Source organism: Abramis brama, assembly GCF_963993115.1.
Source record: "Abramis brama genome assembly, chromosome: 20".
In the NCBI taxonomy this organism is placed as follows: domain Eukaryota; kingdom Metazoa; phylum Chordata; class Actinopteri; order Cypriniformes; family Leuciscidae; genus Abramis; species Abramis brama.
Genome location: NC_139982.1, coordinates 8,106,283 through 8,123,141, shown reverse-complemented (window position 1 = coordinate 8,123,141; position 16,859 = coordinate 8,106,283). Strand labels below are relative to the sequence as shown.

Below are 16,859 nucleotides of genomic sequence, written 5' to 3'. Positions count from 1 at the left end.
GATTGTGCATGAATGGATACACCACATAGATGTGTACTTCTTTTGTGGGGGTGGTAGGAGTGTTAAAAAAATGCAGATGATTATGGCTGTTTTTTTTTTGTCAATTCACTTGTTTAATTCCTATAGGTTTTGTAACATTCTAAAAGCTCTGAATTCCTCAGATACTTCAAACGTGTCAGTGTATTCACGACGTTGCTTCAGAGGCAGTAATAATTGACCAGTTGTATCAGTACTTTTACTCAAGTAAGGAAGTTGTGTACTTTGTCCACCTCTGTCTATGTGAACCAGGCCTTATTCTGCCCGTTCTGTACTTAAAACATGGTTTCTCTCAGGTAACCTACCTTGCATGCTGAAGAGAAATATGATGTCACCACCCTTGATAAACTCTCTTCTAGTCAGATCATCGTTCACTATGATATATGGATATATCAAAAATGGCCCCACATATACTGTCTCATTGCCAATGGTGACTCGAGTTCCATTCTTTCCAGGATTGTCCCAGTAATATATGCCATCTGTTACAACAAAAATAACAAAATAATTTATTTGATCTTTAGCTAAGTAAAATGCTGCATATGAACACAGATGTGATAGAAAAATAATAGGATCCTCACTTGAAGATGCCAAAGCAGGGTCAGTGGTGATGCTTTGTTCTAAGGACATGCGCTTCTGCAAGTGTGGATTCTGGTCAAGCATCTGGAAGGTTATTTGTCTCCATGGACAAGGCCACTGCAACTGGTCATCATATGCACCAGATACCAGACGAACATACATATAAGAGTAATTAATCTGATTCAATAATACAGCCTGAAAGCGATAACCATCACTGGAGTAATACAATGGACTGTAATGTGTTGAATATTTCTCTTTTGAAAAGTCCTTTATCTGCCATGTGTGGGGACACTCAGTCTCTGAAATATTGATATCATCCAGTGAGAAGCCTCCACTGGAGTTTCCAGCTCCTTTACGGGCTTCAAATACAACTTGGAAGGTTTTATTTGCATTCAGTGACACATGATGCAGTTTCCAGTAATTACCAGGGAGTTCTGCAAGAAATTAAAAGGTAAAATTCAACATTTTTGGAACATTTTAAAAGCATAGGTCGACACGTGTTTTTTCCCCTGTAATTACATCATACTTGAAGAAGAGACAGACCTGTGATCTGATCCATAAGTCTCAGAGTTCCTCTGTTGTCTGCTTCATTCTGGTACTCTCGGATCCAGATGTTGAGCTGGTCAGACTCATTACCACTGTGATAGTAGTAGAACTGCAGGCACTGGACTTTGCAGTCTCTTTTAGGGGTCATTGTCTTGCTGTCCATTCTGGCTGTGTCCCCTTCCTTTCTCCCCTCAGTGCTGAAGTGCATGAAAAAAGACATCCCTGCAAACATGAAAACAGGTTTATAGTTGTGTGGAACTGGGTGCTACAGTGACTGCTTCTGTGGATGGTAGTGAAGCATTTATTTTTGGGCAACTGAAATAAAATAAAGTCTCTTGCTGTAGGGGTGCAACGGATCACAGTTGATCCTTGATCCGTACAGACCAGAATCGGCACGCATGTGATTCACGGATTAACTGCCAAGTTTAACCAAGTTTAGAAAGTTTAGCATTTGGACTTGTTTTGTCTTGCCAATTTACACATTAAAACTATTTTAAATGCTGAAGAAGAGGCGTGAAAATTGGGACTCGCACATTATCTATAAATGAAAATCAAAGTCCCCCCCCCCCATATATATATATATATATACTCTGTGTGTTTTGTGATCCTTGCACCACTATCTTCCTGTGATATCAAAACAGACACTTTCTACTGACTGACTGTAACGGATCTCACCATTTTGTTCTTTGCTTGAGTAGGTGTGGTCAGTCACATTGATGCCACTCACTGACTCCACTCTCTGCCAGCCATAATCCACAGCAGAACAGACACTCATCTGACACAGAGATTCATCATCAAAACTGCAGTGGTCAAGGAAAGAGATGGAGGAATCTGTAATCCAAACAGACAAACAGTTAGGCAAAATAAATTGCACATCCATTTTTTGCTCAGTTAGACATGTCCCTGGGTCAACATATTTTTGTAATTGATGTTGATCCAGGAACATGTTGCACTTCAATTCTGCAAATCAATTCCTTACAACTTCCAATTCATGAATCATGACGTGTGTTGTCCTTTTAGGAATTTAACTTTAATATTTGTCACATAACCCATATCGCACTGTCAGAGAGTTTATTCACACATAACGTACGTATACACATAAAACATGATATCAAAGTTTTAAAATCAAATCAAGAGAGCATTACATCACAGTTGTTTAAACCAATGAGCACTAACTGTGTCGTCAGCAAGTCGTTTCCCATGGTGCTTTTGATCAGCGCAGTCGGTGGAGAGCAACTGCGCCCGACTGCAGGATCCGACACGTGCGCCTTGCGGTCGCGAGAGTTTTTTGACATACGTCAGCATGACATCAGAGCAAGGCGGACCGCACTCGGACACATTTCTAACCGGCATGCGTCTCGCGGTGATCACCGGTGATCAGTTCTGCGCAGATTTTGCTCGTCTCAAACAAGCCTATTTTTTTTTACAAACGAGGTAGGTAAAGAGAAAAGTTATTATAAACTTCACATTTTTACCTGAGAATGTATGTAGGCCTATATATATGTACAGACAATATTTAAAAGAAATATTCTAAAGTTAAATTCCTTAAATTCCACTCTAGTTGAACGCTTGAACATTTTGAATCCACTCGCGCATCCAAAGCGAATTGGACGCGCATAGAACAATTTCGAGCCAACGTCACGGTTACGTCATGGCGTTAGCTGGTGGCAAAACAATGGGAAAACTGGGGGCGGCCAATACAAACCAGCACAGATTCGGCTACTTAATAAGGAGCTTAAATTATTATAATTGTTATTAAATGTCATCTTGTTGTGTTGTTGGGTGCAAGAATCGCCAGAGTACAGGCTCCAATTTGAAATTTTATGGCGTAATGTTTTCTAAATGATTGTGATTATTTGTGAATCATCTATGTACATTGGGTCTCATTCATGAAACACGAGCAGAACAAATTTTTGTGTAAATCGTGTGTAAAGTGGTTCTGGCGTAAATTTTCGGATTCATTAAAATGTTCGTATTTTCCAAATGTTAGTTGGTACGAAAGAAATCTACACCTGCTCCCAGCCACGCGTAAATAGTGCGTTTAACATCCGAACGTTTTGCTCATTAATAAGGCTGCCTTTTAATTCACCGTAATCGGGTACATATTTACACAGCATTTTGAAAAAATATTATATAGTAATTACATACGGTTTTTCTTTTTACTTTTATTACGAGAGCCAGTAATAGCATCTGCAAACGGAACACAAGTCCGCAAGTCTTTTTTTATTTTTTATTCTTTTATTTATTTTTTATATTCAAGCTATTTATTCTTTTTTTTTTTTTTTTTTTTTTTTTTACAAGTCCGCATGTTAAAAGTGTTGCAGTCAAGCTTCATGTCGAACCATTTTCTTTTCACTTCTGGGACTGTTCGATTAACAGATGAAACTCCATTGACTGCATCTGCTGCCAAGCATTTTTAGGTAAAAGCATTATTACCAAAAAAATCTTTTTTTTTAGGACCTGGTACGCCACTATGTACGCTTGAAAATAAAATGTGGCGTTTTGAATTAACTTCTGATAATAAAACTTCAATTTCTGCATCTGAGAAATTTCTCTTCTTCATTCGCTTTTGAGAAGACATGTTGAAATCCTTCGTTTCGTGTCATAATATGATGCCCATATATAGTTGTCAGTCGGTTTTAATGGGCGGGATTTATGGTAATTAAGAATGAGCGTGCACGCGCGTCCCATTTACGACTGATTGGAATTCATTAACCCACACACACATTTCACTATCAAATCTGACGTTTACGAAGTATTTGTGAATCAGGAGAAGAATTTTCGGGAATGTCTCTTTACACGCAAATCACTCACATATTTACTCGTATATTTACGAATGTTTCATGAATGAGACCCAATGTGTTGATTGATTGTGACTAGACTTTTTGAAGAACCTGGTAAGAAAGTGTAATCAAATCCATAGTTAAAAAATTAATATGTTGTATGTGGAAGTTTTGTTTCTAGAAAATATCAGCAGCCAATGACACTGACCCATTCAAACTGTTTTTTAAGTGTATTTCATGCGTTAAATATGCGTTTAATACGTGTTTTCAATGTGTTGATTTGTCACACGTATTCAACACGTGAAATATGCATTGTTGACGTGTTAAAATTCATGTTTTTTTGGCCCTCTTGTCTTGGCTTTCCATAATCGCACCGCAGGACCTCCAGGCGTGCGTCAACACGTTACATTGACTTAACATGGAAATCACTCGCTCCACACCAGCGTTTCCCAACCGAGGTCCCAACCTATTTTTCATTGTTGCGCTTACGGTCAAATTCACAAAACATTTGTATTACACAAAATACGAAAACATTGTCACAACGTCCGTCTTGCTGCGTATTCACATAAACACATCGGTTATGTCCGTTGCTGCTGTCAACGGTAACGCGTGCGATTAATGTTTTTCAGTTTAACGCGTTAAAAATATTTAACGCAATTAATCCGTTTTTTTTCTGTCATCCTTTGGCTAGCGTTACATTATATAATCACGTTCTTCTTCATGCAAATGCTTTTAAACCATGCAAGCGAGAAAATACAAAAGAGAATGCGCTGTCTGTGATGCTGACACACACACGCACAGCACGATGCGCGCCAGAATCGACTTCTCTTTCGCACTTTCGCGATACTTTGAGGATAGGCCTACTCAAAGGAGTGTCCTCATGAGAGCAGTCTTAAATTAGTTAAATAAAGTTTTAAATGAACATCAACAGTTGTGAGAAAATGGGACTTTAAAAAGATGCCATTAAACAATTATTTGAAATATACTGTCTTTATGTTGTTTCTACATTAATTTGGAGATTAACTGTGAAATTATTACATAAAATATATTAAAAACAAGCTATCTTGTGCAATTATAACCAAATTATCCCAATATAAAAACACAAATACACTGAGTGAGCAAACATTTAGGTGAGATTTGCAATGGTAATTGAGCAGTGTTTATATATGAATACAAGCCTTAATTAAATATGTCATCATGTAAAGTGATCTCTTCAGAAGAAATTAATGATTTCCTAGAAATTTGATAATATTAAAAATACCTATATGACAATAGGCCTATACGGCAGTTCTTCCCTGTGGTACATTTCAAGGTATAATATCGAAGTAGTATCGTGACAATAGTGTAGGGTGCCACACATTTTTTTTCATTTTCAAAGGGTGCCTTGACTGAAAAAAGGTTGGGAAACACTGCTCCAGACGCTCAATTCGCGTTCGGTGTGAACGCAGAATAGGACAACACATGTTTTCCCTTGTCTACCACATCAGACTTCAAATTCTACTAAAATGTTTAACATCCACAAACTGCAAAATGAAAACAATGTGTGTAAAATACTCACTGCATTTATAGAGTTTGTTGAGCTCAATCGCATCATATTCACTGATGTCCAGGCGTTGACCAATCACATCTTGGAATTCAGGAAGCTTGGTGATGATCGTGGGTCCATTACCGTTACTGAAGGCATTTTTATCATAATGCATCACAGAGTAATAGTCATATGGGGTGCCTTGAGTGGTGGTCACATTCTCGCTGTATTTAATAAAATTTCTCTCACGGCCTGAAAATAAAGACTATGGAGTTATTAAGGTGATTATTCATAAAGAATGGCTTATTAAAGTGCTGATTAGTTAAATGGGCACTGCAATCAGTATGTCAGTGAACATCTGTATTTCACTGTTTTACTCTTTTCCTAAAAATAATAAAAGTTCAGAGCAACCTGTTATGATGTTTTCAAATTTGATGGTCAAATAATCATCTCTGTCATATCTTGACTGCTCATGCCAAAATCCTAGTGCATGGAGAAACTCATGCTCAACAATGGCTTTTATTCCACAGCCATTTCCAATGGAAAGAGTCTGGCGTCCAGGAAATATGCGGCCGACATATGACCAACACCTGCAAAATAAGAGAGAGATAACGGCACATTCACGCAGAACATAGGTGCATTAATATTTTGGCTGGTATAGTGTAAACTAATTTGTTAACTCATGAATGTTTTAAGGCCCTTTCACACCAAGATCGATAACTATAACAATAATTATAGTCTTATTATAGCATCCACACCAGCGGACAATAATGTTCTGTTTTTTATAAGTGCACACTGAGTTTTGTCATCTGCCACTTTCTTCCATTAGCTGAAAAAAAAAAGTGTCTGAAAGCAATTGTAACGATATCGTTCAGTGAGAAGCCTCCACTGGAGTTTCCAGCTCCTTTACTCACTTCAAATACAGTTATATCAGTTATCGATATAGTTGCGGTGTGGACTCTGCTATGAGCGTTATAGTTATTGCTCTAGGTGTGAACGGGCCTTTATACTATACATTCAGTATAGCATAATTTAGGCTGTATCGGAATAGTCTATAATACCACATATTACTAATATTGTGGATTACTAACTGGAAGCATACTGTACCCTTCAAGACTCTCCACAGAGATGTAAAAATCTTCAGCTGCTCGGGGCTTAAAGTCAATACATGATTTCAGTCTGAACTGCTCAAAAGCTCTCAAAATGACTCCTTTATAGTTAATTCCTATAATCACAATCAAAAATACATGATGGATGAAAAACATATAACAGTAAAACTACTTTAAAAAATGACTTTTTTTTGTTTTTGTTTTTTGTAAGTGAAAAATCCATGTTTTCTTACCGAGATTCACATTCAGCTCATAGGGGACGGGAATATCCCACCGGTACTCATTCCCAAGAATGGCACTCCTTTGCTTATGCTTTAAAGCAAATTGTTACCCTTAGAAATTTCATATTGATGTATTTCTGAATTATCTAATATTCAATGTACTTTGAGAATTTCTTAGAACTGAACTCACCACCATGATGTCTCCTTCTCTAAGATTTAAACCTAGCATTCAGTTTAAAGTAAATATGCTTGTGTTCAGTTTACAGTAAATATGCTTGTGTTCAGTTTACAGTAAATATGCTTGTGTTCAGTTTACAGTAAATATGCTTGTGTTCAGTTTACAGTAAATATGCTTGAATAAAATAGGAGTATAAATAATGATTTATGAACAAAAACAGATATGTTAGCTTACTGGTAATATAAATGTACTTTAGTTCTTGAGATAATATAGTAGTTTTACCTTTGTTTATATCTGGAATGTCCTTCCATTCCTCAGTGCCTTTGAGGAGAATATAATGTAGGAAACAAAATAAGACAAACAGGTTATGTCGGAAAATAGAATATTCGGTAACACTTTAGAATACTGTTCCTTCATTAATGAATAATTACACAGGAACAAACGAGTAACGAATTATTAACATTCTAGTAACTACTATTAACTAACAAGAAACTCTGATTAACAAATTAGTAAGTAATAGCGCTCAGATGAATGTAGTAGTTCACTATTAGCTAATCAATAACTACTATTTTTTTCATACCTCCCAGAGAACTACTATCTACAGGTTCATAATTAACATGAATAATGCATAATTTATAATAAAAGGTAATGGTAACCCACTAGTAATGACTCAAGTATTACTACATCATTCTAAAGGAACTACTAATTATTTGGATCAGTATCTAAAGTGAAAAACATGATAACTACCTAATATTGACTGAAGTCATTGTAAGCTTTTGAGATTTTTGTAAGATTTTGAATAGCAATTCCTTCCAATGGATTTGGTAACACTTTAGTCATTACTAGTGTGTTCCCATGATCTTCACTTTAGAATACTGATCCAAATAATTAGTAGTTCCTTTATAAAGATGTAGTAACACTTGAGTCATTACTATCCAAAACCTTACAAAAGCCTCAAAAGCTTACAATGACTTCAGTCAATATTAGGTATTTATCATGTTTTTCACTTTAGATACTGATCCAAATTATTAGTAGTTCCTTTAGAAGGATGTAGTAACACTTAATTCATTACTAATGGGCTACCATTACCTTATATTAAACATTGTGCATTATAAATATGTATTAACCTGTATATAGTAGTTCTTATAGTCTTCAGTGAGGTGTGAAAATAGTAGTTACTGATTAGCTAATAGTGAACTACCACATCCGACTGAGCGCTATTACTTACTAATTCGTTACTCAGAGTTTCTTGTTAGTTAATAGTAGTTACTAGAGTGTTACTAATGCATTACTCATTTGTTCCTGTGTAGTTATTCATTAATGAAGGAACAGTATTCTAAAGTGTTACCGAATTGAGTGCTAGTCAACAAAATTTAGTGAAACAATCTGAAAGTAAAATGAGAAAAAAAGAGCAATCAAAATTTCAGACAGTAATAATAACACTATATTTTACACTGTGCAAGTGAGACATATTACAATAACATTACAACAGATTCACGTCAGTGACTGAGCTGTACTTACCATTTATATCAGGCTGTGGCTGAGAACATGAGATATGAAAACAATAGTCAGACATCAAAAATATTTTTAAAAATCAACAAATGTATCACCTTTACAACGACAATGTATTATGACATAAACCTTTTACTATCCAACTTACCATTGGTGATGCAAGACAAAGTGCCCAAGCCAAACTCAGCAGAAAAGCACATAACTGCATTTTTACTGGGAATCATAATGATTACATTTTATGAATGATGTTTTATTATTTGCATTAATTTTGCATTGGAAGCAAAATGCAAGGAATACAGCAAAAATTGAATAATGTTACTAATGTTACTAGTAAAAAAAATACTATCTTAATTACATTTAAGACCATGAAAATATGTGATTAAAAAGAAAAGTGGGATACATACCAGTTCAGTCATTAACAGCTAAAGTTAAAACATAAAACTGCTTGACCACCGAGCTTGGCAGGTAATAACCAAGTGAGAGTCCCTTAAAGTCTGACAGGTTATTTAAATATGCAGTTAGTACAGTTTTATTTTTTTTTTACTTCCTTATGAGCTTCCATTGGAAACAATGACACACACACACACACACACACACACACACACACACACACACACACACACACACACACACACACTAAATGGGATGTGCAATTGAGACATATTACAATAACATTACAACAGATTTCCGTCAGTGACAGAGCTGTACTTATCATTTATATCAGGTTGTGGCTGAGAACATGAGATATGAAAACAATACTCAGACATAACTTAATATAACTCTTAATATAACATAACTGTTTATCACCTTTACAACAACAATGTATTATAACATAAACCTTTTACTTCTACTTTTAAGATGCAAACATTATTTTTATGTGTTCTGGTAATATTTTGTATAATTTAAACTTGAATTTTTATGTTTTTGATGAAACTGTCTTGATAATTTTGAAAACTGGGCAGTGGCTATCTAGTTCCCAGCATGCACTCAAAAAAATGATTCAAGCCCTTCTTAGAGGTGACACATTTAAATATAATTTTCTTTATTTAAATATATCTATTTAAGATCATATGTATATATATTTAAGTGGTTTAACTAAAAATGTATTAATAGCTCCACCTATGAGATTGATTTACGTTGGATCGCCAAAAAAAAAAAAGTGTCATACGGGACCGCCCTTTGCGCATGTGCGGGACAGCGCGCTCTTTTCGCCCATCTCTCCATCCTCTGGGTACAACGCCAAGGCAACGTTTGGTGGACGAGACTACATAAAAGGCGAATATCCACTACTTGGTAAGTATTCATTTGTTGTAGTTGATTAGAAAGTATCTTACTGTCAAATATCGTTAATACAGTAATATTGACCGAAATGTGTGCAACAGTTAAGCGAGCCTAATTTCACTCTTCAAAGTTGAAGGGAGTTGGCTGGCTAACGTTAACATATGGTGGTTAGCTAGTACTACTTTTGTACTTTTAACGTTAGTCACGTTGACTGCTTTGGTTAACTTATTGCTTATTGCTCTTCGTCGCCGCAATTTTGGACCGGGCAAAACTGGCCTGTAGACAAATAAAAGTAAAAGAAGAGATGCCGAATTTATGTTGTGCGTGTCCAAAATGGCGGGATTGGCGGCGACAAGCGTTAGCAGCCAAGGACCGAAGCGGTCAATACCACAACGATAACGTTAGTTTAAATATCCATGGCTCGTTCGGTATTTATGCATTTAAGCTGTAGGTGGACTAGTTATGACGGCCTGCCGAGACCGGGCTACACACTGGGTAGCTAACGTTAGCTGCGTTGTTTCTGCCATGTGTCATTAATGGCGGCCAGTGTTATTTGTCATTATTTTCGTCAACGACATTTTTTCACAGACGAAAACGAGATGATAACTAAATAAAACCTAGTTTTGAATGACAAAAACTATGACGAAAATCTATGGACATCTTCGTCAACTAATAAAAACTAGACGAAAATGTTAAACAGTGACTATTTGGGAAGCGATCCAGTCAGAACTGATGTCCTGCTTTTGTGCTAGATGCGCACATTTGTACTGTAATGTGCTGATCTACCCAGCGGTCTCATAAAACTTTGAAAAGTGTAAACGTCTGGGAGAATGAGTATAGCAGACATATAGATCTGAATAAGGACGATGGACAAATACACACAACATTATGTCTAAATGTCCGTTTTGGAGAGTATTCACGTAAACTATGTTGGTTATGTCTTAAACGGTTGTGAGTGTATCGGATGTGCATGATGCATCAGTGCAATTGGATCCGCATGTCATTGGACATGATCCGATGTCTTAAAGTGACAGTGGGTAATAGACCTAATGTGGTCTGTGTCCTTAACTTTGATCAAGCAACAAAAGAAAATGGGTAACGCTTTAGATTACAGCCCGGAAAGTACTGTGTAATTACGCCGAAATTACAGCGTACCTTTCGGTAATTATAGTGTACTTATAAAGTACGCATGTGTAATTATAAGGGAACAATTTATAATATTTGGGGAATAAAGGGGTAACAACCAGGAAAAATACTATGCAGTATTTCATAACTAAGGGCTAACTATTTTAATATTACATGGTATGTATGACCTATTTGCTAAAAACGTGGAAAATTACAAATGATTTATACAGTAAGTAATTCATAACTTCGGGCTAACTATTCAAATATTAGGCCTACCTGATATGGCCTATAAGCTACATGCAAAACAACAATCTTATGTTTGAGAGCAATTTAGCGAGAACACACATTCACTGAATTGGCTCGATCACACTCCTCACACATATAGCTGGTGTGTTCAAATATTAGGCCTCAAATATTAGGTTCAAATATTAGGCAAATACTATTCAAATATTAGGCCTACCTGATATGGCCTATAAGCTACATGCAAAACAACAATCTTATGTTTGAGAGCAATTTAGCGAGAACACACATTCACTGAATTGGCTCGATCACACTCCTCTCCACATATAGCTGTGTGTGGTGATCGCACTGGCGTCATAGTACCAAGGTTGACAAAACTACCTTGGCTTTGTCAAGCATCTTTGCTGAGGTATGTATCAGTAAATATGTAATCATAATCGTTCTGTAACTTCTGTTATTGTTACACAGCTTGCTGTCATGTATTGGTGTGACCACTTTACTACTATTACAATGTTAATATTAGTTACACTTAGTAAAAACTAATGCTGTCTAAAAAAAATAAATTAGTTTTAAAACTAATGTAGTCCTGGAATAAATCCTCCTTCATGAAGGTGATAATTTTTAGTTTTTGTTCAGATCATTTTTGAGATATCTTGATTTAAAGGGCACCTATTATGCCCCTCTTCACAAGATGTAAAATAAGTCTCTGAGTGTGTACGTGAAGTTTTAGCTCAAAATACCTCACAGATAATTTTTTACAGCATGTTTAAATTGTCATTTTTTGGGGGCTGAGAAAAACGCACCGTTTTAGCGCGTCTCCTTTAAATGATAATAAGATGCGGTTCCACGCACAGGGGGCGGAGCCTAACCAGCTCACGCTCAGAGCCAGAACAATCATCTCACGGAAGATGATAATAACAAAACAGAAACTCACAGTAACAGTGTTTATTTCGACTCGGAGTAGGACAATAATGCCCACAGAGCTAGAGAATATATGCTGTATGGAGATAGAACAGGTATGCTTATTTGAATTACATTTATAACTTATATGCCATCTGCTCCACTATTAATACAAGCCTGCTGTAACTTAGACCCCATCTGAATGATGACCAAAATATACTGATGAGTTCAATTAAGTTTATTGTACATCACATAAAAGATGAAGCGTTAGTTTTACTACAGAAAATCTAGAACTAGAGTTGCCCAGCCCTGAGGCTGAAGATGTGAAAAATTGTTCAGCAGTGAAAAAATATAAGAAATATATATATACCTAAATTTCAGGACACTTAGACCTGTCATATATATATATATATATATATATATATATATATATATATATATATATATATATATATATATATATACACATCAAATAAATCATAAGAATATTGATGACTTTTGCCTTTTTAATACCTTAATAGGGCAATATCCTAGGAGGTACAACTCATAAAATCCAAACTACATCAAATATTTTAAATATTCCTTTGGATATGTTTTACTTAAGTCCAGATGAAATTTACATGAATTAATTTTTTTCTGATCAATTTCTATTCTTGCCTGTTCCTCATTTGGGAGTCACACTTGTGTTCTTTGCGGTCAGAAGTGACTGGACACCTGAAAATGAAACTCCCCCATTTTAAAAAAAAATAAATTTTTAAATTAATGCTGTATTTCAGATTAATATAGAGACTAGGCTTTTTAAATAAAATTTTTGAAGGCAGATTAGTGCAATCCACGTGAGAGAACTTAACATTAAAGTTCAATAAAAATGTAACAAAAATAAACAGGAATGCTTTATCACAGCTTAATCCATCTGGATTAAACCTTTTATTTCAGTCTTCTGACAAATTTTTGCTGTATGGTAATATCCGTACAAGTGTATGTCTGTGTGTGTGTGTGTGTGTGTGTGTGTCTGTGTGTCTGTTTTGCACTCTTTTTGATTTAGAGTTTCATCTGTTCATCGCTGTGCACTTTTTCTGTATCGTGGCTGATTTGTAGATTGTACCAAAAAAAAATCTGTTTCCATATTCTTTGCCCAATTCCTATTATTGTACTAGTGTAACAATTTTGTTTTACATTCTGCTATATATATATATATATATATATATAAAAATATTTCTCTACTTATGTGATTACAGGTGGCAATAGCATCAGAGGGAGAAGCCCTGACTGTGCCTCCCTATACTGCAGGGACAACCTTGCAGTCTTCTGGAAAAGATTTGCAGCAATTCCTTTCTTCCTGCCCCCAGCTCAAAATTAAAATTGAAAAAATAAAAGCAGCAAACAAGCTGTTATTTAAAAAATAAATGTAGGCGTTCATTTTTTTATTAAATACTTAATCCTTAAATTGATGTTCTTTTGTTGAATTGTTTGTTCGTTATTTGTTGTTTTTACAGTTTCTTGTTGTCCTTTTAAAATTGTTTGGATAAATATTGTTTTGGGTTAAATTAAGGTCTTTCTACTATGCTTTTAAATTTGTATTTTATTTCTTTATTGATAACTTTGGCTGAAGTTAGGTTTATCTGCACCATTACTTTAATATTAAACTTACCCTAGAACTAGATGTTGTAATTACTCTGTAACTACGTGAAACAAGGGGGTAACAAGTGTCGCTTTAATTTACAGCCCGCAGATGTTGTAATTACTCTGTAACTACGTGAAACAAGGGGGTAACAAGTGCCGCTTAAATTTACAGCCCGCAGATGTTGTAATTACTCTGTAACTACGTGAAACAAGGGGGTAACAAGTGTCGCTTTAATTTACAGCCCGCAGATGTTGTAATTACTCTGTAACTACGTGAAACAAGGGGGTAACAAGTGTCGCTTTAATTTACAGCCCGCAGATGTTGTAATTACTCTGTAACTACGTGAAACAAGGGGGTAACAAGTGTCGCTTTAATTTACAGCCCGCAGATGTTGTAATTACTCTGTAACTACGTGAAACAAGGGGGTAACAAGTGTCACTTTAATTTACAGCCCGCAGATGTTGTAATTACTCTGTAACTACGTGAAACAAGGGGGTAACAAGTGTCGCTTTAATTTACAGCCCGCAGATGTTGTAATTACTCTGTAACTACGTGAAACAAGGGGGTAACAAGTGTCGCTTTAATTTACAGCCCGCAGATGTTGTAATTACTCTGTAACTACGTGAAACAAGGGGGTAACAAGTGCCGCTTTAATTTACAGCCCGTAGATGTTGTAATTACTCTGTAACTACGTGAAACAAGGGGGTAACAAGTGCCGCTTTAATTTACAGCCCGCAGATGTTGTAATTACTCTGTAACTACGTGAAACAAGGGGGTAACAAGTGTCGCTTTAATTTACAGCCCGCAGATGTTGTAATTACTCTGTAACTACGTGAAACAAGGGGGTAACAAGTGTCGCTTTAATTTACAGCCCGCAGATGTTGTAATTACTCTGTAACTACGTGAAACAAGGGGGTAACAAGTGCCGCTTTAATTTACAGCCCGTAGATGTTGTAATTACTCTGTAACTACGTGAAACAAGGGGGTAACAAGTGCCGCTTTAATTTACAGCCCGTAGATGTTGTAATTACTCTGTAACTACGTGAAACAAGGGGGTAACAAGTGTCGCTTTAATTTACAGCCCGTAGATGTTGTAATTACTCTGTAACTACGTGAAACAAGGGGGTAACAAGTGTCGCTTTAATTTACAGCCCGCAGATGTTGTAATTACTCTGTAACTACGTGAAACAAGGGGGTAACAAGTGTCGCTTTAATTTACAGCCCGCAGATGTTGTAATTACTCTGTAACTACGTGAAACAAGGGGGTAACAAGTGTCGCTTTAATTTACAGCCCGCAGATGTTGTAATTACTCTGTAACTACGTGAAACAAGGGGGTAACAAGTGCCGCTTAAATTTACAGCCCGCAGATGTTGTAATTACTCTGTAACTACGTGAAACAAGGGGGTAACAAGTGTCGCTTTAATTTACAGCCCGCAGATGTTGTAATTACTCTGTAACTACGTGAAACAAGGGGGTAACAAGTGCCGCTTAAATTTACAGCCCGCAGATGTTGTAATTACTCTGTAACTACGTGAAACAAGGGGGTAACAAGTGCCGCTTAAATTTACAGCCCGCAGATGTTGTAATTACTCTGTAACTACGTGAAACAAGGGGGTAACAAGTGCCGCTTTAATTTACAGCCCGCAGATGTTGTAATTACTCTGTAACTACGTGAAACAAGGGGGTAACAAGTGTCGCTTTAATTTACAGCCCGCAGATGTTGTAATTACTCTGTAACTACGTGAAACAAGGGGGTAACAAGTGCCGCTTTAATTTACAGCCCGCAGATGTTGTAATTACTCTGTAACTACGTGAAACAAGGGGGTAACAAGTGTCGCTTTAATTTACAGCCCGCAGATGTTGTAATTACTCTGTAACTACGTGAAACAAGGGGGTAACAAGTGTCGCTTTAATTTACAGCCCGCAGATGTTGTAATTACTCTGTAACTACGTGAAACAAGGGGGTAACAGGTGTCGCTTTAATTTACAGCCCGCAGATGTTGTAATTACTCTGTAACTACGTGAAACAAGAGGGTAACAAGTTTCGCTTTAATTTACAGCCCGCAGATGTTGTAATTACTCTGTAACTACGTGAAACAAGGGGGTAACAAGTGTCGCTTTAATTTACAGCCCGCAGATGTTGTAATTACTCTGTAACTACGTGAAACAAGGGGGTAACACACTGAAAAAAATAAATCGTTGGTGTAACTTAATATAATTATGACACACATTTCCACGCATTTGAATTATGTTATCTCAGCTTAATCTAGGCAAATAGAACCCATAAGCAAAAATCATTGATTCAACTTATTTACTATGGTTGGACACAGCTTAATTTAATGTCAACATTTGTCAGCCCAACTAATTTGCAATGTTTTGGACCAACTAATTTACTTAATTTGCATCCAACTTATGCGATTGTTATTTTCATCATACATTAATATTTCATTTATTTTAGTGACACAGAAGTAAATTGATAGACTACAGCTAGCTATTTGCTAGCAGTAGCACATATCAGCATCTTAAATGCTAAGATTTACATGCTTCTTCAACCAAAGCAGTTAAAAGTAACTGAATCAGTCCACAGCCAAACAAAATGCTCCACACGTCTCCACAATGGTAACCCACTGTAATTTAAATGGTTCTAATAATTCCAATGTAATTGAACATTACACACAATTACACACTATCAAGTCTTCCCCTTTTCTCATTTTCTCAAAAAAAACATAAAATAACACTTAATTTTAACATTTATTCTCTCTTAATTCAACCATATGCAAAGCATGCTGGGAACTAACAAGCACTGCCCAGTTTCAGTTAATGCAACACAAATCATTCATGTAATCCAACACAAACGGATTAAGTAACCTTAAATTTTACATATTAGGCAGATTGAACACAATCAAATTAAGTTAGGGCAAAATGGCAGTTGGCGTCGCACTATACTGCCACCCGCTGGATGTAAGAATTTTTTACTTAACATAAATGGTCTGTGTTTAGACAACACGTTAGGATTTTGTACTGTTAAGTTGAGACATAATTACGTGGACCTTAATAGAAAAAAACATTTAAAGTCAACAAACACAATTATTATAAGTAAACTAAATATAAATATATTATGTAAAGTGCACAACCTTCCTAGTTCATTTTTTTGAGTGCAAGTGCCGCTTTAATTTACAGCCCGCAGATGTTGTAATTACTC

At 36.0% G+C, this 16,859-nt stretch overlaps 1 protein-coding gene across 2 annotated transcripts in view; it reads right to left on the bottom strand.

Moving 5' to 3' along the window:
• The window catches only part of LOC311070641 (meprin A subunit beta-like), a 57,274-nt gene extending 48,292 nt beyond the window's left edge, over positions 1 to 8,982 (bottom strand). The window contains exons 1-13 of one of the 2 annotated variants that reach the window (XM_084094635.1): positions 8,891 to 8,982; positions 8,635 to 8,699; positions 8,496 to 8,514; positions 7,257 to 7,295; positions 6,987 to 7,018; positions 6,809 to 6,887; positions 6,574 to 6,691; positions 5,878 to 6,056; positions 5,500 to 5,718; positions 1,834 to 1,989; positions 1,156 to 1,380; positions 615 to 1,046; positions 342 to 515 (exon numbers count right to left, since the gene is read on the bottom strand). In XM_084094635.1, the coding sequence (XP_083950761.1) occupies positions 342 to 515; positions 615 to 1,046; positions 1,156 to 1,380; positions 1,834 to 1,989; positions 5,500 to 5,718; positions 5,878 to 6,056; positions 6,574 to 6,691; positions 6,809 to 6,887; positions 6,987 to 7,018; positions 7,257 to 7,295; positions 8,496 to 8,514; positions 8,635 to 8,694 (1,732 nt within the window). In that variant the 5' untranslated portion in view covers positions 8,695 to 8,699; positions 8,891 to 8,982. Of the gene's footprint in view, positions 1 to 341; positions 516 to 614; positions 1,047 to 1,155; positions 1,381 to 1,833; positions 1,990 to 5,499; positions 5,719 to 5,877; positions 6,057 to 6,573; positions 6,692 to 6,808; positions 6,888 to 6,986; positions 7,019 to 7,256; positions 7,296 to 8,495; positions 8,515 to 8,615; positions 8,700 to 8,890 lie in introns of those variants that run through there. The other variant, XM_084094636.1, reaches the window with a different exon arrangement.
• Positions 8,983 to 16,859: the final 7,877 nt, after the last annotated feature.